Raw genomic sequence first — 26926 nt, forward strand, 5'->3', positions numbered from 1 at the left:
AAAGCAGTAACCACTCAAAAATTTTGAAGAAACAGATTTTTCATGTTTAAACAATTTCAAAAGAGGGCTTGTTCTACACCCATCAATATAAGAAGCAAGAGTAATGTATTATGGTACTTTGAAATATCACCGACAATATTAAATAAATCTGAGAACTGTTATCTGGCAGGAATTGCTTTCAGGTGCTTTTGTAGAACAATGCTTCCCATCCCCTTTGGGTTTTATTTTTTATCAACAAAGAGAGGGGGGGAGGGAGGGAGAGGGGGGAGAGAGGCTGCCCTTCTAAAGCTTTAATTTAAAATGTATCCCCCCCCACCCAGTGAAGGGCTACCAACATTTTTACTATCACACTGGGCGTAGCTTATGCAGGACGCCCTGCATTTCTTTCAACATCTTTCAGTGCAAATTGGGTGCTCTGGGATGGAGCTCCATTTTCGCTACCCCACTGTATTCCACCCTCCCCGTCCAGGCAGCAGCCCACCCCTGCACGTTGAAAGAGATACTCCTGTAGCATGATGTTATATTCATAGTATTGAGTTGTGGGGATAATGACAGGAGATAGACTTCAAAGTAAGTTCTTTACTTGGCAACTTCTATGTGCAACCATCAACTTGCAGTCTGACAGCTTGTCCTTTTATAGGGCGCTATCAAATGCATCAACCAATAGCATTTGAGCATTGCTCCGGGTCCTCGGAGAGGGGCAGCATACAAGTTTAATAAATATAAATATAATAATAATAATAATAATAATAATAATAATAATAATAATGTCTCTCAAACACTGGACCTGAGTGAAACCATATACACAGATAGTACATAACACATAGTTTCCCCTTATATGCCATAACTCAAGGTATAGCAGTGAAAGAATTAGTATAAATCTAACTACACAACCCATGGCCCACTGGATCTTCTTTTCAGAGAAATTTCCTTATCCAAACAGAATAACCATTGGCAGATAAAATATAAAATATAAAGTCAACAGAGAAGCCAGTAAGAAGTCAGACTTTTTTTCCCTGTTCTCCACACACACACACACACACACACACACACACACATATATATGTATATATATATGACGGTCTTGGTATATTCGGGTTTCTTCCCGTGTAGGATTTGGAAATTTCTGGTGACGTTTCGACGAGGTCCCACTCGTCGAAATGAAAACAAATCTATATAGTATGTATGTATGTATGTATGTATGTATGTATGTATGTATGTATGTATGTATGTATCAAATGTTTTTAGCTGAAATTTTAAAATTAAGGGAGACTAGGATGGTACCATTTCGGCCTTGTTCTGGCCTCATCAGCTAGCCACACCCTTCCTTACTGGGATTCGATCTGGCAGCCTCTGCCTTGTAAAGCAGAGAATTAGCAGTTGAGCCACCAGACCTTGATCCCTCCATATATATGTGGAGAACGGGGGGGGGGGGGGGAGTCTGACTTCTTACTGGCTTCTCTGTTGACTTTTCCTGTAGAAAAATGACATTGGAAATAACAATCATATGACCGCTGATGATTACGCTGAAGCGGCCAAAACTCACCCAAATTACGGATTCACAGGAGTCATGGGTTCCACATTTTGAATGCATTAGGTAAGATAGCCCATATAAGGTGTGTTGTTTCAAAAACTGCTTTAAATCCCACTATTTAAAGTCTTCCAGACATAGGTTGGTCCAATGCAGGGCTGTCAAACTCAGTTTCACTGAGGGCCACATCAGGTTTGTGTTTGACCTCGGGGGAGTGGAGTGGGCGATGCTGGGGTGGGCATGGCCAGCTCAACGACACTCATGTTGGGAGCACCTGTGGTGGCCTGAGTGCTCTATCAGAGATAACGGGCCTCCTGAGTTCCACTCTTGCAATCTCTTGCAACCTTCTGACAAGCAAAGTCAATAGGGAAGCCAGATTCACTTAACAACTGGGTTACTAACAGCAATGACTCACTTAACAATTGTGGCAAATAAGGTCATAAAATGCAACAAACCTCACTTAACAAATCTCTCACTTAACAACACAATTGTTGGGCTCAATTGTGGTTGTAAGTCGAGGATTACCTGCAGTGTTCCCTCTAATTTTTTTTTGGGGGGGGGCGGAAAAGTATAGTGTCTGAGCGGCAGTCCCTTCGGGACTGGGCAGCACAGAAATAATAAACAAACAAACAAACAAATAAAAAACCCACCCTGTTTTGCCTCAGAGAATTTCAAAATAAAATACTGTACTGTGTGTCTATAACAGTGAGCTCATAATAGGGCAACTCTATCAATATCAAAATGCCACTTAAATAGTTGAGCTAGTTTCAAACTAGATTTTGATTTTCTTTCTCTCTTCCTTACTCCCATTCTTTTTCTTTCTCTTTTCCTTCCTCTCTTTTTTCTATCTGTTTCTCTCTCTTCCTCTCTTCCACTCTCTCTCCTTCCCTCTCACTCTTTCCCTCTCGGCTTCTGGGCAGGTTTGGAAAACTCTGAGTTGATTATGATTTTTAAGTGAGCGATTGCTCACTGCTCAGCTTAGAGGGAACTATGATTACCTGTAATAGTTAATCAATCTGATCCAATGTATGGTTTCATTCAATCCACCAAATGTCCTCAAAAATCTTCTAGATTACGGAGACCATCTCCTGCCCCCAAATCTCCTAAATCTGCTATGGAGAGGCTGAAAATCAAATCCCTGCAATTTTACATCTATTCTCTATATGAACTTAAAACCTTATGTTTCCTGTTTGGTATAAAAACACGATAGTAATATTACAAATATAGCTGCCTATTCAACATTGTGCAACAGGATTTCTTCTCACGCAATAGGATTTGTATTATCCTCCACACACTGTATTCTTGCCTAAATCCTCCAAATCATCAGTTAATTGGGAAAATGAAAAAAAGGATCTATTCCTATCTTACGCTAGTAAATACCAAAGATCAAGGGGGGTTTTTTTTCCCACTCTCGGCGGCTTTTAAAACTGTAATTCTATTTCTGTGTCTCCTATATTTTTGTCTGGCACTCATCTTCAAGACTGTTTGACCAAACACTATCAGATCTGCTGATGACTTTAAATTTACTTTCTCTGAATGGTTCAACTTATATAAAATAGACTGTATCATCGTTCCACATTTGGCTAAGTGTAGACAAACTTTTACAGCCATCTGTTTATGAATTATGTCTACCATGATGATGGATGATACAACTGATATAGTTGGTGCAGGCTGTGTATTTGTGGATCCCTGCCGTTAATAAACTTTCCCTGTAATCTTTTAATTCTGTCCTTTGTTCTGAAAACTTATACTAAGTTTCATAAGTCATTTTAACTCACACAGGCAAGAAGTCTTTTCCAGCAAGAAATGTTTTCTTATTGGCCAACATAATAAAAATACAAACAGTAGCTTCATTGTTTTAATTGCAGTCACTCAGATTCACCCAAAAAGCTATTCTAATAATAATAATAATAATAATAATAATAATAATAATTTATTAGATTTTTAATAATAATAATTTATTAGATTTATAATAATAATAATTTATTAGATTTGTATGCCGCCCCTCTCCGCAGACTAGTTGTTTATTTGCTAGTTTGAAATTTTGCTTTTGGGTAATCTACTGGATTATCTATTTATAATTTGATTAATTGATATTTAAAATTTGTAACTGGATTTGTGTTTTATATTCTAATATTGTTCTGCAAAAGGGTACGCATCAGTGTTATATATCAGCACTTTTATTCTGTAAAATTGCAAAGGCTTTTAGCTAAGCACTAACAACTATTTATTTTCTACCATACAACCAATTTTAAAAGTTCATACAGAACTTTGCTACAGAAACTTCCAATTATCCAGAACATGCAAAACTATTCAAATTTGCCACCTGATTTATAGCTACATAGAGGCTCAAATTCCACCACAAAAATATGGCTCGGAGCATACAACACCACTTTTCAAAATGTGAAAATGGCAAAACTTTTATCAACAAAAATATACCTAACCTGGTGGTGGAATGTGGCCTCTCAAATCTGAACAAAATGTGCATCTTCCCCCCAGAAAATATTTGTGATTATTTTCATACATCTGGTCAAAACAAGCCTTACAAAATACTCCTGAGTCTCTGCCAATTAAAAATCAACACCTCCATCCTTCAATTCACATCCATAGAGCAGAAGTTTTACTGTAGTACTTGGCATTATTGACAGCATGTTAAAGTTCTACAACTAGTTTATATTCTGTTTTCACTTTAAATTCTGATTTAGTGAGAGTACAAATTATAATGATCAGTTCTTGGTGGCTACATACAAGGAAGTATCATGTAGGGGATTTTTCAGTGGAAGTTCCCAGCTAACATCAGTCATTAGCTGAACAAGAAAGAAGTGTACTTCTAAGCTCCTGTTGAGAAAACTTTCTGATAGCAAAACAGGCATGGAAGCAGACTAAAAAGGTGTGTTGCCAAATGATTTGAATATTCTGGAAAGCAAAGCCTGCTGTTGCTAAGATAGAAGGTATGTACTCCGCAACAAAATCATGTATTAAAAAGGGTGTGGGTTTTATAATTCACTTTACATTTAGGGCCTACTTCCTCTACGTGCTTCGGTGTAAAATAATTACAGTTGGGCTATCTGAGATTATTCTGTCCATTCAAAATCTTATAAGTAATACAAATATTAACCCTGAAATTGGAATTATTGATAAAAACCTGTTCTTTAACAACATCCCCGAAATAAAAGGATCACAATTTGTTAAACCAATCAGAATGCTAAAATTAATACATGATTTTTAAACTGTATTTCTTTTCATCAGAATACCAATTCCTTCTGCTTTCTATCTTCCATTTGCAACAGGAATTTTTGGTTTCTTCCTTTAAATCGAATTGCAAACATTTATTAATCTGAAACACACAAACTAGTAGATTATTAATTTATGATTTGTCACACAGTCAGCCAGATGTTCCAATTGGATTTGCCATTTTTGTCTACCTGTTGAGTCCTCTTCAAGGACCTGGGATAAGCAAATGAGGATGTTTGATGGTGTTATAGATATATAGTTGCAGGATGCAAGCTGTCTTGTTGTTGTTGTTATTCAGCTATTATCATGCTGGGCACAAAAAACTGTAAACCTTTTATAATGGTGACTTAGTTTTATCTGTAAGGAAACTGTATTTCAATGTTGACAACATCAATATAAATGCAGTAGACTCAGCCCATTAGAAACAGAAATATTTCTTGTGCTGCTCAAATTTGTTTCCTTAGAAAACTTCCTTTTACCCAGTTATACCCAAGTAAAGATTTAACTTAGTTGTCACCCAAGGAAAATGTTTTGTTACATGAAAAACAAGACAGATAGAATTAGAAAAAAAATTAACCAGTATTCACCCTTAATCTTAACTTGGAAATTATATTTCCATGAACAGAGGAACCTACCTCCGAGTAGCCCTAAAAAACTAAGGTAACAGGAGAACCATCTACAAAGAGGGAAGTTCTGTAAATACAGGCAATCAGCTTTTTAAAAATGTATTTTAAATATTATTACCTTTTGTGCAATGATTCTTCTGGTACTGAAGAAACTCTTAAGAAACATGATTAAGCACAACAAAATAATGCAAGAATAATAACTAGTTAACTAGTTCAGCTATGCCATCATGAGCTTTCAAATGCTGGGGGTAAATAAACAGATTTTCATTTCACAGCAATTGCTATTCAACCACAGCAAAGTTGGCATGGGCTCAATTTCTAAAGCAGAGAGTGTTTCAAAGAAAGAATGATACAATAGAAAAGTTCTTTCATGCTGATACAAGTGAATGTCTAAAGCATGTGGAACAACCAGGCTGGCTTTTAATTATTACTAAGGGAATAAGCAATACAACCATCTCTACAGAATGAGGTCTCCCAGCTATTAATTTGAACAATATCACAAGATTCGCTAATATAATTTTGTGTTTAAGGGAAGGTGACTGTACAAGAAAAGGCTCGACTAGAGGTATCCTGTATGGTAAGAGATAATAAATTCGGGCTTTGAAAGTTCTCTCTATTCTCTAAGCCTAAAAAGTGTCTAAAATGAACGTAGATATGTTGTTCATACAATCTGCTGGTCGCCTTTTTCCCAAAATGGACCTGTTACATAGAGTTCATATATTCTAATTTTTTTGGGGGGGGGGTACACTTTAGTGCCTTTAACATTTGTACAACACCTTGCAATATACATAATCATTATATCAATGCATAATTATATATAATGTACCAGGCATCACAGCTCTGTGATAACACACCAAATTATTTTCCCTTTTTTTTTTCTTTTTTTTGCAAAATATACATCTACACACTTTGATAGAGGATAGGTTTTTTTCCTGTGGTAAGATCCTCTTCCTTGTGAAGAATCTTTCCAAAATCTATATATGGTCTTGTTTGTTCTAATGGCATCAACTATAACCACCTGTTTTCTTCAGTAAAACAGGAGTAATGGTTTTAGATCACAGAAGAGCAGAATTGTTCCACTTTAGGCCACCATAAGATCTGCCAATCAAGACGGGCTTAATTTTCTCAGGATTCTGTTGCAGCAAGCAAGGTAGGCTGCAAACATATATGAAAGTTGAGCAGTTTCCCTTATTCCCAACTGAATCTGTCTGTGATCCATCTGTTTTCCTTCTTCCTGCAATGATAGCATTACTAGCTTTTCTGGCGATCAGAGACACATTTATTTTTTTACATATTTGTTGCAGAAGCCAAATATTTAGCCACCAATGTAATAAAATAGTGGGGATGCAGTGGCTCAATGGCTAAGAGGCTGAGCTTGTCCATCAGAAAGGTTGGCAGTTCAAATCCCTAGTACCATGTAACAGAGTGAGCTCCTGTTACTTGCCCCAGGTTCTGCCAACCTAGCAGTTCGAAAGCATGTAAAAATGCAAGTAGAATAATAGGAATCACTTTGGTGGGAAAGTAACAGCGTTCTGTGTGCCTTCGGTGTTTAGTCATGCCGGCCACATGACCATAGTATCGTCATCAGACAGTACTGGCTCTCCGGCTTAGAAACGGAGAGGAGCACCACCCTGTAGAGTCAGGAATAACAAGCACGTATGTTGAGGGGAACCTTTACCTTTATAATAAAATAAAACTTTATACAAGGCACTGTCCAAAAGTTTAGTCTTTATGTTGCAATTAAAGCTACTATCAGCCACCAAACTAGATAGTTAATGGGAAATACTAAAAATGCAAATAGTTTTAGAAACATAGAAGACTGACGGCAGAAAAAGACCTCATGGTCCATCTAGTCTGCCCTTATACTATTTCCTGTATTTTATCTTACAATGGATATATGTTTATCCCAGGCATGTTTAAATTCAGTTACTGTGGATTTGTTTCATAAATGTTCATCTGTGAAACTGCATCTACAGAACCCACTAAAAATCAGTGGTTCTCAACCTGGGGGTCGGGACCCCTTTGGTGTTCAAATGACCATTTCACAGGTGTCGCCTAAGACCATGGGAAAAGACAAATTTCCCATGGTGTTAGGAACTGAAGCTTCTTTTCTGGTGCCTTGGAACATATTTTTACAATCCAACCAATCAGGTGTTTACAATAGGGGTGTCCCTCAGACTTTCCTGCCAGTCAGCTTAAAGCTCTGTTGGGAGAATTAGTGTTAGATTTATGGTTGGGGATCACTACAACATGAAGAACTGGGATCGTGGCATTAGAAAGGTTGAGAACCACTGCACTAAATCATAGTCAGCCACATCTTAAATCTAGTATGATGTATAACCCCTATCCCCATATGGTTCACTATGTTTAATATCAATTTATAGTTAAATAGGAGGTCCAAACCCATAAAACCGAGACAAGGACAGATGTGCAGGCTCCAAATATTCCAACAACTGTTCCAGGGTAGCAGAGATAACAGAAATATCTACCCATTGTCTGCTATCTGGTGGTCATCCAGATTTTTTGTAGCCCAGATATAATAAGTGGAACAAATAACTGTTAGAGTAAGTAACAAACTCTACATATGCAAGGTTCTAGATGTCTATTATGAGCCTATTATGAGCCGAGCTGGCGCAGTGAGTAGAGTGCAGTACTGCAGGCCACTAAAGCTGACTGCTTGATCTGCAGGTCAGCGGTTCAAATCTCATCACCGGCTCAAGGTTGACTCAGCCTTCCATCCTTCCGAGGTGGGTAAAATGAGGACCCAGATTGTGGGGGCAATATGCTAGCTCTGTTAAAAAGTGCTATCGCTAACGTGTTGTAATGTAAGCTACCCTGAGTCTAAGGAGAAGGGTGGCATAAAAAAATCGAATAAATAAATATAATAAATTATGATGGGAAATTTCCTGCAGCTTACTTTAGAAATTAGTTAATTAGGGTAGGCCTTAATTTGCACACTTGGATCACTGCCTCCTGCTGTTCTTTGGATATGGAACTGGATTAAGCCGTGCTCTTCCCAACCACTGTTATTAGCCGGAAGATGAAGTGGCTTCACTCCAACTAAAACGCTGGACTTTTCCTGAATACAGCCACCTATGCATTGCATGCAATAATGTCCCAAGGCTGTGCTTTCTTACAGGGTGTTTTCCCAGACTGTTTTGTCCCAGACTAGGGAAAGAGTGCAGGATTTCCGGGTGGTCCCCCGACCTTGTCTTCCGAGAGGCCTAGGGGAGAATTACCAGCTTCTCTCGTAGGGGAAACAAGAGAAGCCAGCCGCAAGGAGGAGCGCAGGCCGACGGCCTTCCTGTTGTCGGCTTCAACCTCTCGCTAGGCGGTGCAGCGACCAGGCCGCACCAGCAGCCCAATTCTCCCGGTGGGCAAGCGGGCCACTTTTGTTGTTTTTTTCCCGCCTCACTTCCCGGTCGGGAAACCAGCAGCGCCCCGCCGTCCCTTCCTCTCCCGGCGGGGCTGACGGACGGGAAAAAAATCCCCCCGCACCGGGCTGAGGCAAGAAGACGACGGGTGAGGGAAAGCTGCGCCAAGAGCCCATTTTGCCCTCTTTTCTCCGACTAGGACGGGCAGAAGAAGAGCCCGTCGGGGAACCAGGGAAGCCCGCGGGGAGGGCGGCGAGGCCGAAATCCGCGTCCCTGCCACCCCCGCCGAGCTTTCTCCGAGCTGCCAAGGGCCCGTACGCGGCGGATCACATGGCGGCGGCTCAGCAGGAAGTTCGCTCTGTTCCTGGGTGGCGCGTCGGAGTTTCGGTCTCGCTCCGAGGCGGTTGGAGCGCGTAGTAGCCGATCGCGGTGGGGGCTTCGTAAGTTTCTTCTCGCCTTTTATAAAGATATCGCCCCGCGAAGCGGCCGAGCCCGTTCGCCGGTGCATTGCTTTGTCTTTGCTCCAAGGCACATTTCACACCTCAAGTTCTTTTCCTCTCGGCTCCCCCCGAAAACTTTCTCTCTCTTCCTTCTCCTTCCCCCACCTCACTTCTTTGTACTTCAGCTACCGATTCTGCTTCCGTTTTCTTCTTTCCATTTTTAAGCCCCCGCCCGTGACTTCTTCGCTTTCGGGTGGGCGATCTCTTCGCCCGGTAAAAAACTTTTTACCTTGACGCGTTTGGAAAGCCGCCTTAGAAACCCTCTAAACCGTGCAAGTTGTAAACAAGCTTGCTTTCTGGGCTGATCTCCCCTAATCTGGGCTCCCGGATTTGAGGTGCGGGCGAAGAGATGCGGCTTAACCTGCGTTTTCCTGGCCGGTTTTGACAGGGCCTTTTGGGGGGGTCACAACAATCCACAAAGGTTGTGGGTTTCCGCGCGTCCTGTCATTCACCGGTTGGTTTTTTTCCCTTACAAAGGAGGAAAAATATTCGGAGGCTCAAGGGGGGGGGGAGGTGGCTGCTTTATCTAAAACCAGTTTACACCCCTGGCGTAAAGAAGTCGCCGGTTCGTTTCCTCTTATAAGTAACACACAAACACATTGAAGGTGTCTCGTAGCTTCCGGGTGTTTACGACCTAATTGCGGAAGGGGCCGAGGACCGGAGAAAACTTCCTCTTCCGGAAGCCTTGAACCCAGACCGTGGAAGTGTTGTTGTTGTTTTAATTCGGAAATTACAACCCCGAGAAATGCCAAAGGGCGAGTATTTGGGGAAACCAAGTCTGCTCTTTCTCCCTAGGAGGATTTGGATTTGGAATAGAACCCCTGAAGGCTGGGAAGCTCTTCCTCCAGGTTCCCTTAATGAAAAGTTTTCATCTTTTTGTAGTGTCAAGAGGTGGAAATGGCCCCTCCTGAAGCCTTTTCACACTTATTCAGTGGATACTATTTTCTGAAAATAACAGAACTACCTCTAATTAAGGCAAAGTGTTTGTTTAGAGTTGGTGTAGCGTGTGGATCCAGCTATACACTTTGTATGCTATTTATTTTATACCAGTGCAGTCAGTGGTGGAGTTTTTAGAGAAGTCATAGATAAACAAAATATGGTTTTGTTGAAATCAGTGGGGATTAATTTTTTAATCAAATGTGTAGGTTTTAACTAAAAGATCTAAGTTGTATTCTTGTGTACATTAATTTAGAAGAAAACTCCTTTAAAGTGATGAGAATCCATTTTAGTTAGATTCATGGGAAGAGCAGGAAAAAATATGCTGTGATTAATAATAATAATAATAATAATAATAATAATAATAATAATTATTATTATTATTATTATTTATTAGATTTGTATGCCGCCCCTCTCCGAAGATTGCTTTCTGAATATGATATACAAGAGTAGCTTCGCCCCCCCCCCTTTCTTTGGATTCAAAAACATTAGTCTGCTCCTCAAGATGAAAATGCTGTGCCTTTCCTTCTAAAATCTACAATCAGCAGAGTTTTTAAAATGCAGTACATGTATGGTGCCTTCCAATCAGTATTGATTTCTGGCAACTGTCTGAACAAATCCCTGCAGTTTTCATGGCAAGATTTTGGAAGTGGTTTGCCCCCCACAATCAAGTTTATCACATGTTGGGTGCTTAGCGACAGGCCCACATTCATGGCTGTTTGCGGCATCCCTTGGTCATGTGATCATGATTTATTATTTTTTTTGCCAGAAGCCGGCATTTACTTGATTGCCAATCCAAAAAAAAAAAAAGAACAATGGATTTGCTTAACGACCAGCACATTCACTTAACAAACACTGCAAAAGTAATGAAATCAAGCGTAATTGTACACTGACCCACTTAATGAGCAGCATGACCTATGCCTATGTCCATAATTCCAGGCTCAATTACAGACATAAATCAAGGACCACCTGTAGAGCCTGGCAACTTTAGAAGTTGTGCCAGGGGGCAGTGCTGTGTCTGTACAACCAAAAGCCACAGGTGGCATGGGCAAAGAAAAGATTGCAGCAGATTGTGTGCATCAGATGACATGCAAACCACACCAGCTTATTCAACAATCATGATGTACATGCTGGCAAATCCTGAATTATGTTATTTGAAAAAAAGTCAATTTCACTCTCCAAATCTGGTATTAGAAAAAGGATAGGGCTGAAAGGTACTGACAGAACTCACATATCATTCTCAGTCATAATCAAGATTGCTTAGTTTCTGCTTAGTATATTATGTGCTTGTTCAGCCAACTAAGCTTTGGGTGATTTTTGAACCCTGCCCAATTCAATATCTCGCCTCCGAAAAATGGCCATTGAAAAGAATCTGTTCAAACAGTTAAACCATTTAAGCATTTGTCATAATAATGTAGATGCTGAAAACTCCATAGAGGAGGAGTTAAAAATTTGTGTGAGATTTTTATTCTATCACTTCAACTACTACACTGATGAGTAAGGCATATATGAGTGTAAAAACCTGCTTGTGTTCTGATGCTAGGATTAAATTCTATCAAAACATGTCAGAATTACTTTCAGCAATGAACAAAAGAGAAAGGCTGTAGCTTGCTCTCCTAATTATAATTCATTTTATGCAAAATTAAAGAACTTCAGTTAAGTATGATCATCTTAGATATTTAAAAAAAATAAATTCATCACACACATATATGCATGTTAGAAAATAACATATTTTAAAGCAAGGTTTCTATTTCATAATTCCTGCAAAGAAGATGGAATATAGTATATGACTAGAGAAAACTTCAAACTAATTAATACAATCATTGCTCCAATTTCCATGGGGTGCAAGATAGCCTTTATAATTGCCCCCTTGTATCCCCAAATATCTTAGGAACGTCTTCTGAACCTGGCTTTAACATGGCAGATTTGACAGTCACAATTGCAAAAAATGATGGATAGAATGAAGACTTAACTCTGATTCTATTATTATGCATTTCAATGTCTTTATTACCCTCCAGTCTCTGAACAATTTTATCCCTCAGTCATACAATTTGATAATTGTTTGGTGTTATGTGGCAGTTACAGGTTAGGTTTTAGAGGTTTTGGAAGAATAACACAATTCAGGGGGTTTGAGTTGTCTGAGCTAAGAGATTCTGACTTACTCAGAATCAACTCTGAATTTCATGACTAAATAGAGAATCAGATTCGATCTCCATGTCCAACAATTGTAGATTGTTTACATGTATATTGGCTATATACCTGCCATTCTTTTCCCCATACTTCTTTACATTGGTATGTTATTTCCCCTGTCAGGTTTTGCATCTCAATGAGCTACTTTGATTTTGAGACATTATATTTTCCCCTGGTTCAAGGACCTGGTTAATCCAGTGAAATATTTCTCCCTATTTTGTTATCTTTGTTGGTGAGCTTTGGTGTGGTGCACATTCCTTATATTCTTTGTTATAAATAACAATATTTGTATTTTTTATGTTGTTGAACAAAAAAAAGGCTACTCCTAAATAGCTTGGGAATAGAACTTCTGACTGGACAAATCAATTTCTTTAAAGAAAGAGATACATTTTTCTCTTCTGGACAGGTTAAAGTTGTGGAGCTTTTCTTTAAAAGAATACTCATGTTTCAAGGGGAAAAATGCTGACCCCAGAATGGCAATTCTGCATAGCATATTCCAGAATACTATTCATTTTACACACAAAAGCTTCCAGAAACCCTAACAATTAAATTAAAAACATTTTCTAAACATTGCCAAACACTCAAGTGAGAATGCTGAGATTTGATTTAATTTCTTTTGTAGTTTTAGAAGTCGTGCTTAATAAAACCATGCAGCATTTAATGAACATGCAAGATTTGGGGCATTTTTCTTGGAATGAGATGATATGTTGATGCTTTGGGGTCCCAAAATGTAAGAAAGCTATGACAGTATGGAAAAATCTCTCCATATGAATCTTTCTTCTCCAGATGATTGAATCTCTAATTTATTTTATTTTATTTTATTTACTTTGATTTTTGTTGCAATGTACCTTTCTCGCAATATGCTGTATCTAAAAAATGATGTGGGTTTTTTAAAGAGTGTCCTTAAGGAGGCTCTATGATATTAGACAATGTGCTAAAAATGAAATAATGAAAAGCGTTATTTTGCAATGCAGCCATTACTTTTATATATGTGTCTTATCTGTCTCTTACAACTGAGAGTGGAGGGGGATGTCCTAGATTTTCAGTAGGTTGTGGTAAGAATTACTTCTTTTCATTTGTTCAAGAAAACTTGTAATTGCTAAGCAGTGCATACATAAGTATTTTTACGATAATTATGAGGCAGCTTCAAATGCAAACAATAAACCATGTTTATCGAGAGATTTCACATTAAATAGCATACTTTAAGTGGATAGATGTGACCCAAGTAATATTCAATTCATGGCATGAAACATAAAAACCAGCCACTTTTGTTTCTGTTTAAATTACTGTTCACATCTTTGAAAGAAAAGTGGTGGGAAATAAGTTTCAAAAATGAGAAATGTTTCATCAGGATCTCACTAAGTCTAATTTGGATTATTATTTTGAAGAATTGTCTTCCAGTTCTAAAAAGCTGCATTGGCACAGTTGTCCAGCATTTTCTTTAAAGGAAGCTCCAGTAAAACAATAAATTTAGAAAAGAATCCAATCTGATTGATTTCATTTCTTTCAGTTAATACAGTGTGGCTAAAATATTTCTATTGTTCCCATTATCTGAAAACTGTACAGTAATAATTCTTCAGGGACCAAGCAATTAGTGATTAAGAGAAGTGAGTTTTGGGATCTGGTACAGGAGGAGGCTTCCTTTTCAACTTTTAATTGTATTGGATAACTGTTTTGACTCAGCTTCTGATTCTCCTGTATAATGATTTAGCTTTAGATGTTTGGAAGTTGAGCCATGGCAACTGAACTTCTTTGCTTTGCTGCTTATCCAAGTACTGTAGCTTCTTTAGTCTTGGGTTAGATAGGACTTGAATAAACAGTGAATAGCTTTAAACTGAAAACAAGTCCAATTGTCATGATTTAACTTCCATTCAACTCTACCTGGATGACTGAGAATTTGTATTGACTTAATGTTAGATGGTTTTAAAAGCAACCTTTCACAACTGAGTACCCTCCAAATGGATGGAACTTTGACTTCTGCCATTTATAGCTAATATCATCTGTGGCCGATACCATCTGAAAATTATGGAACTTGAGCTCCAACACAACCAGAAAGTATCCTGTTTGGAAAAACAGTTTTAAAGGCTTCCACTACCATCTCACATCTGCTTACTAATCTCTGAGGTCATTGAGGATACGTCCCAGATAACTTTTTTCCCCATTTGATTCATCTGTATTGAATTGTAACTAATATGGCATCAAAGCCCAATTTTCTTCCACCTCCAGCAAAGTTTTAAGTCCATTACATTAGCTCTTGGATGAGAAGTGAAACATGTTCAAGGAAAAACAAAGGAAGTCCAGTTGCCTCTTGAAAATCACCTTTGGAACATTACAACAGGGATTTTCAAACTTTTACAGGATATGGACCCAGTTATTAAGAAAAAGGAATCCCAGAATTCCTGATTAGGCAAAGTTCTAATGCTAGAAAATTGGGAATAAAATTAAATTGTGTGCACTGTAAATTATTTATGCAAATTTATGTATTTCAGAAAGTTGGATGTACCCAAGTTACTGACCCAGAAATACATTCTAAATCAATGTTTCTCAACCGTGGCAGTTTTAAGAAGAGATGGTAGATGGAGAATTCTGAGAGTTAAAGGCCACACATCTTAAAGTTGCCAAGATTGAGAAACTCTGTTACTTTAAATGGAAAAATTAAAGATTTCAGCATACAAAAATTAAAACTAGAACTACACATTTCTAGTTACACAATAGATGTTTCAACCATGTAAATCGAAATTCGGTGATTGGGATATGACTGCTCTACTTGAGAAAAATTGTACGAATGCCCCTGGTTGTTTTTGAGCTTTTGGCTTGTCTTTAAACTCACCCAGAACCTCATTAAGTTCTTGCAGGACCTTAAGGTTCCACGGAAAAGTTTCCAAACCCACTTGGGCATTCTGTGAGCAGGGCTCCGACATTAATTTTTTATTTTTTTCTCCACATATCTCGTGTACACAACACAATACATATACCGCAATAATACATCTATACAAACACTAATTGATTTAGCTTCAAGGTCTTACTATTATTATTATTTGCCAGACTGTTCTTTTTTTATCTCTTCACTCTCCCCTTCTCGCCTCTTCGCCCATCTATTTTCTTGCACCTTCTCTCCTCCTTCCTTCCCTCTCCTCTCCACCACCTCTCTCCCTCTTCTCTTTCTATTTCCTCTTCCTCCTTATTCCTTCCCGGAGTGATATAACACTGTTCTACTAAATGTTTATTATGACATACTGGCAGCTTATTTCTTTACTTATCGAATTTTATCCATCCCATTATTATACTTTTTGTTTTTCAACCCCATATTCAAGCACATCCTAGGTATATGCCTCCTTTTGGACGTTATATTCAAGGGGGTAGGGGATGGGCAGATAAAAACCTGCACTTCAGCTTCCTTTCATATAGTATAAATTTAACTCATCACATGCATATTACTTTGAGATTTGTATTTCCAGACAGGTGCGTAGTTTATTTAGAATTAAATTTGGGGAGCTGCCTGTCCTACCAAGGGTTCTTGGTTCTTTTATCTCTGTGTTGGGATCAGTTGTTTTCCCTCAAAAGGATGGGACGGCAACCTGGAAGCTATGGCCTCCTGTTGCGATCTTCAGGTCCCCTAAATTCTCCCCCTTGTTTACCTCCAATGTTGATTTCTGTGATGAAGTATACATTTGGATGCTTTCAAGGAGAAACAATGCCCGCAGATTGTGTACAGGTAGTCCTTGACTTGCAACCAGTCCAAAATTTCTGTTGCTAAGCGAGACAGTTCTTAAATGAATTTTGCCCCATTTTGCAACCTTTCTTGCCGTTGTTAAGTTGTTAAGTGAATCACTGCAGTTATTATGTTAATGACACGGTTGTTCAGTGAATCTGTCTCATTGACTTTGCTTGTCAGAAGGTCACAAAAGGTGATCACATGACCCAGGGACACTGCAACCGTCATAAATATGAGTCGCTTGCCAAGCATCTGAATTTTGATCACATGATCATGGGGATGCTGTGATGGCTGCAAGTGTGTATACATCCATTAGTCATAAGTTCACTTTTTTCAATGCCTCTGTAATTTTGAACAGTCAATAAAGAAATTATTGTAAGTCCAGGATTACCTATACTGTATTTGCACATCAAATTGCTTATTTGATGATTTATATTAATATAATTTATATTAATAAGATTTATATTAATATTGATTGTTTCCTGGTTGCTTATTTGTACCCTACGACAATCATTAAGTATTGTACCTTATAATTCTTGACAAATGTATCTTTTTCTTTTATGTACACTGAGAGCATATGCACCAAGGCAAATTCCTTGTGTGTCCAATCACACTTGGCCAATAAAATTCTATTCTAAAAAAAAAATATCCCCATTTTTCTCCCAAAAGGTATATTTTTATGCTTGTTTATTTCAAAAAAATTATAAAAGGAATACCGGTACCTAACAGGGAAGGCCTGCAAAGCAACTGCCGTAATCAAGGCTAAGCATCCATTTCTCTCCCTAGCTCTAGTCCTGCCTGGCTGAGTGACCTGATGCATTAATTATCAAGAAGATACTCTCATTCCCATTTTGAAGACACAACATTTGGCAGAACACAGAACAACAGAAATATCTTTATAGTGTCTTCCCTCCCCCACTACGATGTGGATGCCAATTTGTGACATTTATCAAACTCTGACACATTTGGCTACTGTTGGGTTGGAAAGCTCAGCAATTGTAGAAACATAACACCATGGCAACAGTTGTCATAAATATAGAATTAATAGTTTCCTAGGGCTCTAATCCTACACCTTTTTCTCAAGGGATTCAATGGAGCTCACTTTTGAATTAACATAAGCATTGCTGGACCATGAAAGAGCATAGAAAGAGGAGAGTCGACAATAAGGCCAATATGTCTTCTCAGTCTTACAAGAGAGGAGAGCTCATTTTAGCCACACCAAGTGAAGCATTTGACTAGTCGTCTGTAAAAATACTGAGTAATTTTTGGCCTTTCATTCAGATCCCACTCCTTCAGGATGGTTGCGCAATGGATGGAGTCGCCTAGAATTACTCTTTAGCCTCTTGTGAGTTTATTGTTTATTTTATTTATTTTTATTTGTCAAGTACGTTTTTGTAATATACATAGATATAACATTGTTTATATACATAAGATGAGTACTGATAAGAGGGAACAATTAGATGGGACAGTAGTGTGCTTATGCCCGCCCCTTACTGACCTCTTAGGAATTGGGTGAGGTCAACAGTGGACAGTCTAAGGGTAAGGTTTTGGGGGTTTGGTGACGAAACCACAGAGTCAGGTAGTAAGTTCCTGTCATTAACCACCCTGTTGCTAAAGTCGCATTTTCTACAGTCAAGTTTGGGGTGGTTCACTTTGAGTTTGTATCATGTATTGTTGTGGTTGAAGCTGAAGTAGTCGTTGACAAATAGGATGTTGTAGCAGATAATTTTATGAGCTATGCTTAGGTCGTGCTGAAAACTACATAGTTCTAAGATTTCTAAGCCCAGGATTTCATGTCTGGTTGCATAAGGTATTCTGTTGCGAGTAGAGGAGTGGAGGGCTCTTCTAGTAAAGTATCTCTGGACACTTTCTAATGTATTTATGTCCAGTATGCAGTGTGGGTTCCAGACCGGTGACCTGCATTCAAGGATTGGTCTGGCGAATGTTTTGTACACTCTGGTTAGTTTGACCATTTTGACACAGAGTCAAGATCTTTTTGGAGGGTAGCAGTGTTGTCAGTGGTATTGAAGAGTTATAAATCATCAGTGAAGAGAATACAGTTGCTTGTAATGTGATCGCAAAAGTCATTTAGATAGAGTATAAAGAATATTGGTCCTAGTATGCTGCCTTGGGCTACACCACTGTTAACGGAAAAGGGATTAGATAGAGCAATCCCTATTTTGATCACTTGTAGTCTGTTTGACAGGAACGTGGTTATCCAGTCATGTAGGGATGCCATAGGATTTTAGTTTCAGAAGTAGTTTATCATGAACCACTGAGTCAAAGACTATACAGAGGTCTATATAAATTGCATCTATTGCTTTGCCCTGGTCAAGTTTTGAAGTCCATATGTTTTTGCAGTGTAGTAGTTGTAGATTGTAGGATAATTTTTTCCTGAAATCAAGTTGCTTGTTTGAAAGTAGGTTCTATCAAGCATCTATTCATATAAGCGATTAAAAGCTGGAAACTCAAATCTCTTAAGCGACCACCTTGAGCCTACAAATTGCAGTAGATTTCTTGAGTTTGATTATGCTTATGAGTTAACTGGTTTGGGAATGCACTATTAAAAATTTACAAACCATTATGTTTCAGTTAAAATGAATGCAAAGGATCTGAGCAGGAGTGAGTAAGGGCTCCTTAAAAAAATGGTTTTCCTTCAATGATAAATAGGGAAGCAAAAGAATGCTGGTGCCAAAGTTGACTCTGTTTAAATTAGAAATTTGTCACATTTAATTAATTATGTTCTGGAAGCTGTTCTTGTTTGTTTGGTATGAAATCTGAGGAAAGATAATTGGTTTTGGTTTTTCAACTAGCTTTAAAAATGTGGTTAAAGAGAATTGTGCAACATTTTGATCTACACAGGGAATAAGGACTGTTCCAGTCCATGGTAACCTTCATTACTGGTATTGCATTAGATGGTCTCATATTTTAAAAGAATTTTAGTGACAACTTGAGTATTTTCCTTACATATTTACACTAATTGTGTTGTCACATAGTAGCATGCTGCAAACAAGCTTAGCTAATAGATAAATACTCTTAAGTGCTTTGTCCACTGATCATTTAGATTTAAAATAACGCATCAATTTTTAACAATTTTTATTCCATTATAGTTTTATTGTAATGGGGTATTATTAAATGGGACATTATATTTGACTGCTTTAGTTAGCTAGTTAAATTGTCTCAAAATTCAGTATTTCAAAAGACAGCCGATTGTAATAGCAAAGGATTTTGTAAGTTGCAAATTACAGATGGCTTCTTGGATAGCCCAGTTTCAATATTTATCAGTCTGTTTATAAGGTACCCTCATTGTAACTTTTAAGGCATATGTGACTTGGATTAAATTAACTTGAAATGCTGTTTTTTCATCTTATTAATTTATCTAGATGTTAAGGGTTTTTGGAAAGGTTTTTTTTTTCATTCACTGACTTTTTAAATCACACTTACTGAGAAAAATTAAGAAAGACCTTTTGAATGATTTTCCCCAAGTCTTGAAATGTGTCTCCAAGGTTGGTCTATTTCTTTCTCTGTTAATAGAGATGTTTCTATTAAGCGTTTATTGGATTGTTGAAGAGAGTTTTAATCAGGTCACATTCTCTTTTTATTGATTTTTTTAATTAAACTGTATAATTACATTAGTGACTACTACCATTTTTAAAAGAAAAAAATATTTTTAATAAATAAATGGTCTATATATAGATTGCTAGATGTAAACATTAAAGACTGACAAAGGATGCTGTGCCTATGACAATTTGATGTTGGGTTTTTCCTTTGTTTATAACTTTTCAAGTGTCAACTCTTACTAATCACCATCAGAAAACAAATTGTTGGTGTAGATGGACCTTTCCTTTGGGATAAATTCTCTGCTTTTCCTTTCTTCTTGCTCTCTTCCTATAAGCCCTCTAGCAGTAACTAATGCTTTTTTTCCTCATCACTTTTCAGCTTTTTAAAAGAAAAGTACAGTGGTGTGTATAGGATCTGAATGCATATCAAGCTTTTTAATTTTTATTTTCCAGAAAAGGGCAACATGTTGCAATTCATGCACATTCTGGATTCAAACTCTTGCAAATCTTGCATCCCTCTGACCTGGTTCATAAGCCAGGGTTTGCCTATGCTTTCTTAAATAAACTACAAATGGCTGTATTCACACAAGCTACTATGCTCAAACACTTACTTTTATGGCTTAAACTAGCAGTCCCCAATACCCAGGCCATGGACCAGTGGTGGACTATGAGCCGGAACACTAAATTGAGCTCGCCGCCGTCGCTTGTAAGTTCTTGCGGGGCCAGCGCGATTTTGCTGCTGCACCTGTGGAGGTAGCAAAATTGCGCATGGAGTCGCAGGTGTGCCCGTGTTTTGGCAAGGTTTTACCTGCGGCTCTCTGACTGCTTGCCTTCCCTCTCTCCAGGCCAGTGGCCTTCCTTCCTCTGTGCCTGCCTTCCTTCCTTCCTTCCTTCCTTCCTTCCTTCCTTCCTTCCTTCCTTCCCTCCCTCCCTCCCTCCCTCCCTCCCTGCCTCCTGGCCAGTGGCAGTATTTCTGTCCCTCCCATGATACCCAGTGTATGCATGGCTGCCATTATTTCAGGCTGTGATGCCTGTAAGCTGCCCATGGATGCTCCCATTCCCTAACAACCTGTCCAATTCAATTCAATTTCAATTCAATTTATTAGATTTGTATGCCGCCCCTCTCCGAAGACTGTCCAGCCCTGTGAGGATGGCAAGCTCAGGAAAAAAGAACCTGGAAATAACTTTATTGGTTGTAGGATAATGTAACTAAATCATAAAAGCCTGCCAAAGCAGTTCTCCAACTCAGTTTATACTTAGCGTAATTAAGGCAGAGTCACCTTCTTTCTCATACTATCTCCTCCATTGGACTCAAGGGTCTCTTCTGCTATAGCCCATAATTCCTTCCCTTACGAACCTTCACTCATTCCTTTCCGTGGCCCCATAACCACCATGGGGTCTCCAATTGTGCAGTATTTTGATATTCCTAGCTACCCTCCCAGGGCTTCTCACACATTCCTTCCATTGCAAACTCTCTTTTTTTTCTTTCTCTCATCACCATGGGATATCTCATTCTCAGCAATGCACTAGTAGCTTCTTCTAGCCCCTTTTCTCACTGGAGAATGAGGGGCCAAAGCCATATGGCAATAGCAGAGGCGTTGCCACAGCTCCACCCACCTGATCCCACATTACTAGGATCTCCCCTTCACTCATCTGGAAAGTCCCATGATGCAGTGCAAGCTGATGTTCACCTGAGTGGCCAGTCTCACCTGCATACACACATCCATCACTTCCTGCTAACTCCTAGCAGCAAAACAGGGACAGCACCATTGCTTCTGTAAGCAGGCACAGAGAGCATTCTTACACAATAAGGAAATACAGGTTAACAAATAATATAGATGGCTTTGTAGCTTTTTTATTTCTTTCTGGAGGGAAGCAGGGATGATTGGACAAGGGGGGAATGTTACTGCCTTTTGGACTGTTTTAGTGGGTTAGCACTAGAACCTAGCAATAGAACTTAGACTTATATAGCACTTCACAATGCTTTATAGCCTGCTCTGCGTGGTTTACAGAGTCAGCATATTACCCCCAACAATCTGAGTCCTCATTTTGCTGACCTCAGAAGAATGGAAGGCTGAATCAACCTCGAGATGCTCAGAATTGAACTCTTAAGAGTTGAGCTAGCCTGCATAGATTCTGAATAAATAATGTAATAATATTTTTCTTTTTTTAATAGTGATTTAACCAGATCTGCTGCATTCATAATCTCTTCAGTGATGAAATATTGCTGGGAAGTATGGATAAAAACATTGCAGAGCAGCTTAATAAGGCATATGAAGCATTTCGACAGGCGTGTATGGAGAGAGATTTTGCTAGAAAAGAACTGAAGCAAAAGGTACGTTATGTTTTTAGTATCTAACCCTACAAGTTCAGATTTCCTTTACAATTGCTTCTGAAAGAAAGGCCAACTCACCTTTCCCACACAACAGAAATATTGTAGAGGTGAAATTCAATTCAATTCAATTCAATTTATTAGATTTGTATGCCGCCCCTCTCCAAAGTTCTGAAGAACCAGTAGCGGAAATTTTGAGTAGTTTGGAGAACCAGCAAATACCACCTCTGGTCCTAATGTGGGGTAGGAATGGAGATTTTTCAATATCGTTCCCCTGCCAGGCCCACAAAGCCACGCCCACAGAACCGGTAGTTTTTTAAAAATGGATTTTATCCCTGAAATATTGTGTAGTTCAATGATGCTGTTGATTATCAGCCAAAATCATGCAATCGGCCTTCTCCGGGTCCCGTCAATTAGACAATGTTGTTTGGCGGGGACTAGGGAAGAGCCTTATCTGTGGGGACCCGGCCCTCTGGAATCAGCTCCCCCTGGAGTTTCATACTGCCCCCACCCTCCTGGGCCTTTCGTAAAAATCTGAAAACTTATTTATGCCACCAGACCCCAGCCTCTGGCCATTGAATCTATAGAGTGGTTGTAGTGTGTACTTGACTGAATAATTTTTAAATGTTTACTTTTTTAGAATTTTAAACTAACTATTTATGTTAATTGGATTTTCATGTATTTATATATTGTATTTTCTATTGATATGTTGTGAGCCGCCCCAAGTCCATGGAGAGGGGTGGCATACAAATCCAATAAATAAATAAATCATAGGTATGAAGATGTGCCAAGTTAAATATAATAATAATAATAATAATAATAATAATAATAATTTATTAGATTTGTATGCCGCCCCTCTCCGAAGACTCGGGGCGGCTCACAACAATAATAAAAAACAATATTATAGCGAAACAAATCTAATATTAAAAAAGAAGCATATAAAACCCTATCATATTTAAAAACCAAACAACACGTACATACCAAACATAAAATATAAAGAACCTGGGGTAAAGGTGTCTCAACTCCCCCTTGCCTGGCGGTATAGGTGGGTCTTGAGTAGTTTATGAAAGACAAGGAGGGTGGGGGCAGTTCTAATCTCCGGGGGGAGTTGATTCCAGAGGGCCAGGGCCGCCACAGAGAAGGCTCTTCCCCTGCGGCCCGCCAGACGACATTGTTTAGTCGACGGGACCCAGGGAAGGCCAACTCTGTGGGACCTTATCGGTTGCTGGGATTCATGCGGTAGCAGGCGGTTCCGGTGGTACTCTGGTCCAATGCCATGTAGGGCTTTAAAGGTCATAACCAACACTTTGAATTGTGACCGGAAACTGATCGGCAGCAAATGCAGGCCATGGAGTGTTGTAGAAACGTGGGCGAATCTGGGGAGCCCCACGATGGCTCTCGCGGCCGCGTTCTGCACGATCTGAAGTTTCCGAACACTTTTCAAAGGTAGCCCCATGTAGAGAGTGTTGCAGTAATTGAACCTCGAGGTGATGAGGGCATGATTGACTGTGAGCAATGACTCCGTGTCCAAATAAGGCTGCAATTGTTGCACCAGGCGAACCTGCGCAAACGCCTTCCTCGCCACAGCTGAAAGATGATGTTCCAATGTCAGCTGTGGATTGAGGAGGACGCCCAAGTTGCGAACCCTCTCTGAGGGGGTCAGTGGTACTGTTTGTCTGCTTATAAAATTGAATTTTGTAACATGAAGGATAGTTTGCCTTTCTCTTAACTCTTAGGCAGTTTTGACAGGTATCACCAGTTGCCTTTGTCAAAGGATACTGTGCTAGCAAGGAGACAGATAGTCAGGAGCTTGATAGTAAGGAAAGAGGTCTCCCACATTTGCATGAGGAAACAGCATGTGATTTTTTTTGGGGTGCTTTGTATTACAGAAGATAAAGATGAAATAAACTATAAAGTAGTGTGAAATTTTAAAATATAGTCTAATGCGGTGTTTCTCAACCTATTTCAATCCATGGAATGTAGTATAATATACTATAGCTCAGTAGTTTTGCATGTAGAAGGCTCCTTAATTCAATTGTTGGCATCTTTATATAAAAACCATCAAACAAAACCCAATAATAAATTATAGGAAAGCTGAAGTAAGGTCACAAACACATAGTTTCATAGCAATCCCTTCACTTCCCGACCGAGTTGTCAGTCGCAACTGTGGTCGCTAAACACCTGTACTGTCCCTTATTGGGTTGGCTGTAGATCAGTCTCATCTATAGTTCTACAGCTATGCAGGAAGCTTTTGTGCTGTTGCTCACACCCTTCTGGATTTTCACTTTTTATTTCAATTGAAACACCATAGAACTCAGGTTTGTCTTCCTTCTATTTGAGGAGATCTAAGAAGTATTCAGGCAATGATCTATCCACTGGTTATCCATCTCACTTGATAACTTTTTAATTTATTGCTGACTGTTTTCATTATTTGTAAACATTTTCCAGGCAAAGCTTTTGCCTAGAGAAGTTTGTTTACTGAACAGTCAAGTGGTTCTTTTTCTTAGTCTGAATGAAGGACTTCTAAATGGTACAATAAACAATTTGACAGACCTCAGTTCACTGGTCTCACCAATGCAAAGGACAAAATCTGTCCCTATGCTATATGCATCTGTGCCTCTCTGATATCCTGATTATCATTTAATACATTAACAAAATAAGTGTGTGTGTGTGTGTGTGTGTATGTCAAATGCCATTTATATTCTCTCTTAATTAGTTCATTGATTTGAAGTTTTCTCTCCTTAAATTCCCAAGGGCAAAGTATAAGGCAGTTGCTTAAAGTTTGTCAATTTAGGAGTGTCTCCTCTTTAACTTGGGATGACTTAAAAGAAGAGGCTTTTGTTCCGGTGACCTTCTTCCTTTTTACTCTATGGTCTCAGGGACTGGTTGGAGCATCTGTCAGCTTATGGCTGATGAAGGATTCTGGTTGGCCACTTGTTTTGCTAGACTCTGCAGATCAAAGCTGTGTCAAATGCGTAGAAGCCGGAGTCATCATGGCCAGATGGTACTCAATACAGATGGATATTTGGTTGTCAAGTATATCTTGTAGTTACTAACTTGTTGCTGCCATCTGACTCTAAAAGAATCACTTGTGCACGCTGGCTGTCAAAAGCATCTTTTCTTCTGTCTGTTTTAGCTGTCATGAGTGTGCTCTGTACAGAAGTGTTGACAAGACATTGCTGTTGTACATTTTTGATTTGGGTCTTAATGACTTTTTCTCTTCCTTCTGCTTCCTGAGGTCATCCAGGCTGCTCCAATATACTGACCCTTTTGCCTTTTAATGGGCTTATAATACAGCTATTGCTATCTGCTGAGTGTCAAGCTGGTGCAGAGGTTGGTGATAAATTAACGGCTTGCCCCACTATCTATAGAAGGCCTGATGGGAATTTGGGAGGGGTGATTTTCATGAGGGAACCAATGCAGCCACAAAGCATTCTTTTGAATGGTTCAAGGCCATCCTATGCCCACCCACCTGGGCGGAAGTGGAGGAAAGACTTGCCACGCTGGCACAATCTGAGTGGGCAACGTGACACGTTTGTGGATGGGAGAGAAGGGATGTGAACTTTTAACTAGGTGGGGAATCAGGTCCAGGTTTCTCATTGTGGGTGCCAGGTTGGCTCCGGCAATAAATTGGAACTTTGAGGAGTACTTTGACTCGGACTCTGATTTAGTTTGGATGCTGCCTGAAACCTTGACACTGATCTCTTACTGTGTTTTGAGATAGTTGCGCCCTTTCCGTTGCCTGCTGAAAGCTATGGTTTTCAGGAGTGGAAGAATGAGACAAAAAATGAAATTGTGACTGCTATTATTCAGCTCATCTGTCTGTGCCAGAAATCTAATTGTTTTCTTGTCCATAATGGTCTTGTCAAAAGTGGAAAAAATCAATTTCTATTAAAATGGCAGTACAATACAGGATACTAGATAAACTTGAGTAGAGCCATCGTTATGATATTGGTGTTTTGACAAGTCACTATTTTGCAGCCACACCTGCCTTTATTGTTGTGAAGTATATTGTGGGGTTGGGTGTAAACAAAGTCTTATATTCCACCCTGGTTCCTCAGAACAACAAGCAAATGAGAATACAATAAATAAACAGAATGGAAACACGTAAACATTTCTAGCTCCTTGAGTATAAAATCAAACTAGGGTATTTAGAGTTTGAGGCAGTAAATCTAAGCACTAATGCCATGGCATAGCCAATCTTTGGACCTGTCTGGGGTAAAATCTATTCATCAACATAAAATGATTGCTTCCAATTACACTATCGTTACAGACAGAGAGTTATGAGAAGCAGATACTTGAACAGCAGGAAAAAAATGAATTACTAATGAGCTTTGTTGCAAAACTCCAATCACAGTTGGCTTCTATGACTGCCAACAGAGGTAGGTAGTTTTCAACCTGCATTTTATTGACTATCTTCCTGTTTGTGTCATCCTTGCGTATCTATATGTTTGTGTGTCTATATTGTATGTATGATGTCACGGGACTCTAGTTATTTTCACATGAATCTCTTATACTGGAAATATCTACATTAAAAACTTTTAAAAAAAACAGGCAGTCTCTTATAACCTGATTTGTCTCCATGCAGAATTGTATTACAGAAACAATTTCTGCTCACCATTTTATAGCATAAAAGGTTGATGTATGAATATTGAACAAGGAATTGGAATGAGTAAAGTTATGTGCCAAAGGGCAAAGCATTTTCAACCAAGATACTTCAAATATCACTTACAGAATATGTTCAAACTCCAGGACCCATAACTCCCATGGAATTAAAATTTGGCAAATTTTTAAAACATGACATAAACTTTTGGGTGACTTGGATGACCATAGACATGGTGCAAGAGTATGAATAAATTTCCATAATAATTACGGACAGCAGGAACCATTTGTGCTTCAGTTTGAGATGCAAACAACACAAACCCATC

At 38.9% G+C, this 26926-nt stretch overlaps 1 protein-coding gene across 9 annotated transcripts in view; it reads left to right on the top strand.

Moving 5' to 3' along the window:
- Positions 1-4273: 4273 nt before the first annotated feature.
- Positions 4274-26926, top strand: part of TANK (TRAF family member associated NFKB activator) — a 48462-nt gene continuing 25809 nt past the window's right edge. Inside the window, exons 1-4 of one of the 9 annotated variants that reach the window (XM_070731631.1) lie at positions 8646-9205; positions 17388-17451; positions 21843-22001; positions 26272-26380. In XM_070731631.1, the coding sequence (XP_070587732.1) occupies positions 21903-22001; positions 26272-26380 (208 nt within the window). In that variant the 5' untranslated portion in view covers positions 8646-9205; positions 17388-17451; positions 21843-21902. Of the gene's footprint in view, positions 4483-8645; positions 9206-10095; positions 10114-17387; positions 17452-21842; positions 22002-26271; positions 26381-26926 lie in introns of those variants that run through there. The other 8 variants (XM_070731638.1, XM_070731639.1, XM_070731633.1 and 5 more) reach the window with 8 other exon arrangements.

The sequence above is a fragment of the Erythrolamprus reginae genome, chromosome 1, assembly GCF_031021105.1.
Source record: "Erythrolamprus reginae isolate rEryReg1 chromosome 1, rEryReg1.hap1, whole genome shotgun sequence".
NCBI classification, from domain to species: domain Eukaryota; kingdom Metazoa; phylum Chordata; class Lepidosauria; order Squamata; family Dipsadidae; genus Erythrolamprus; species Erythrolamprus reginae.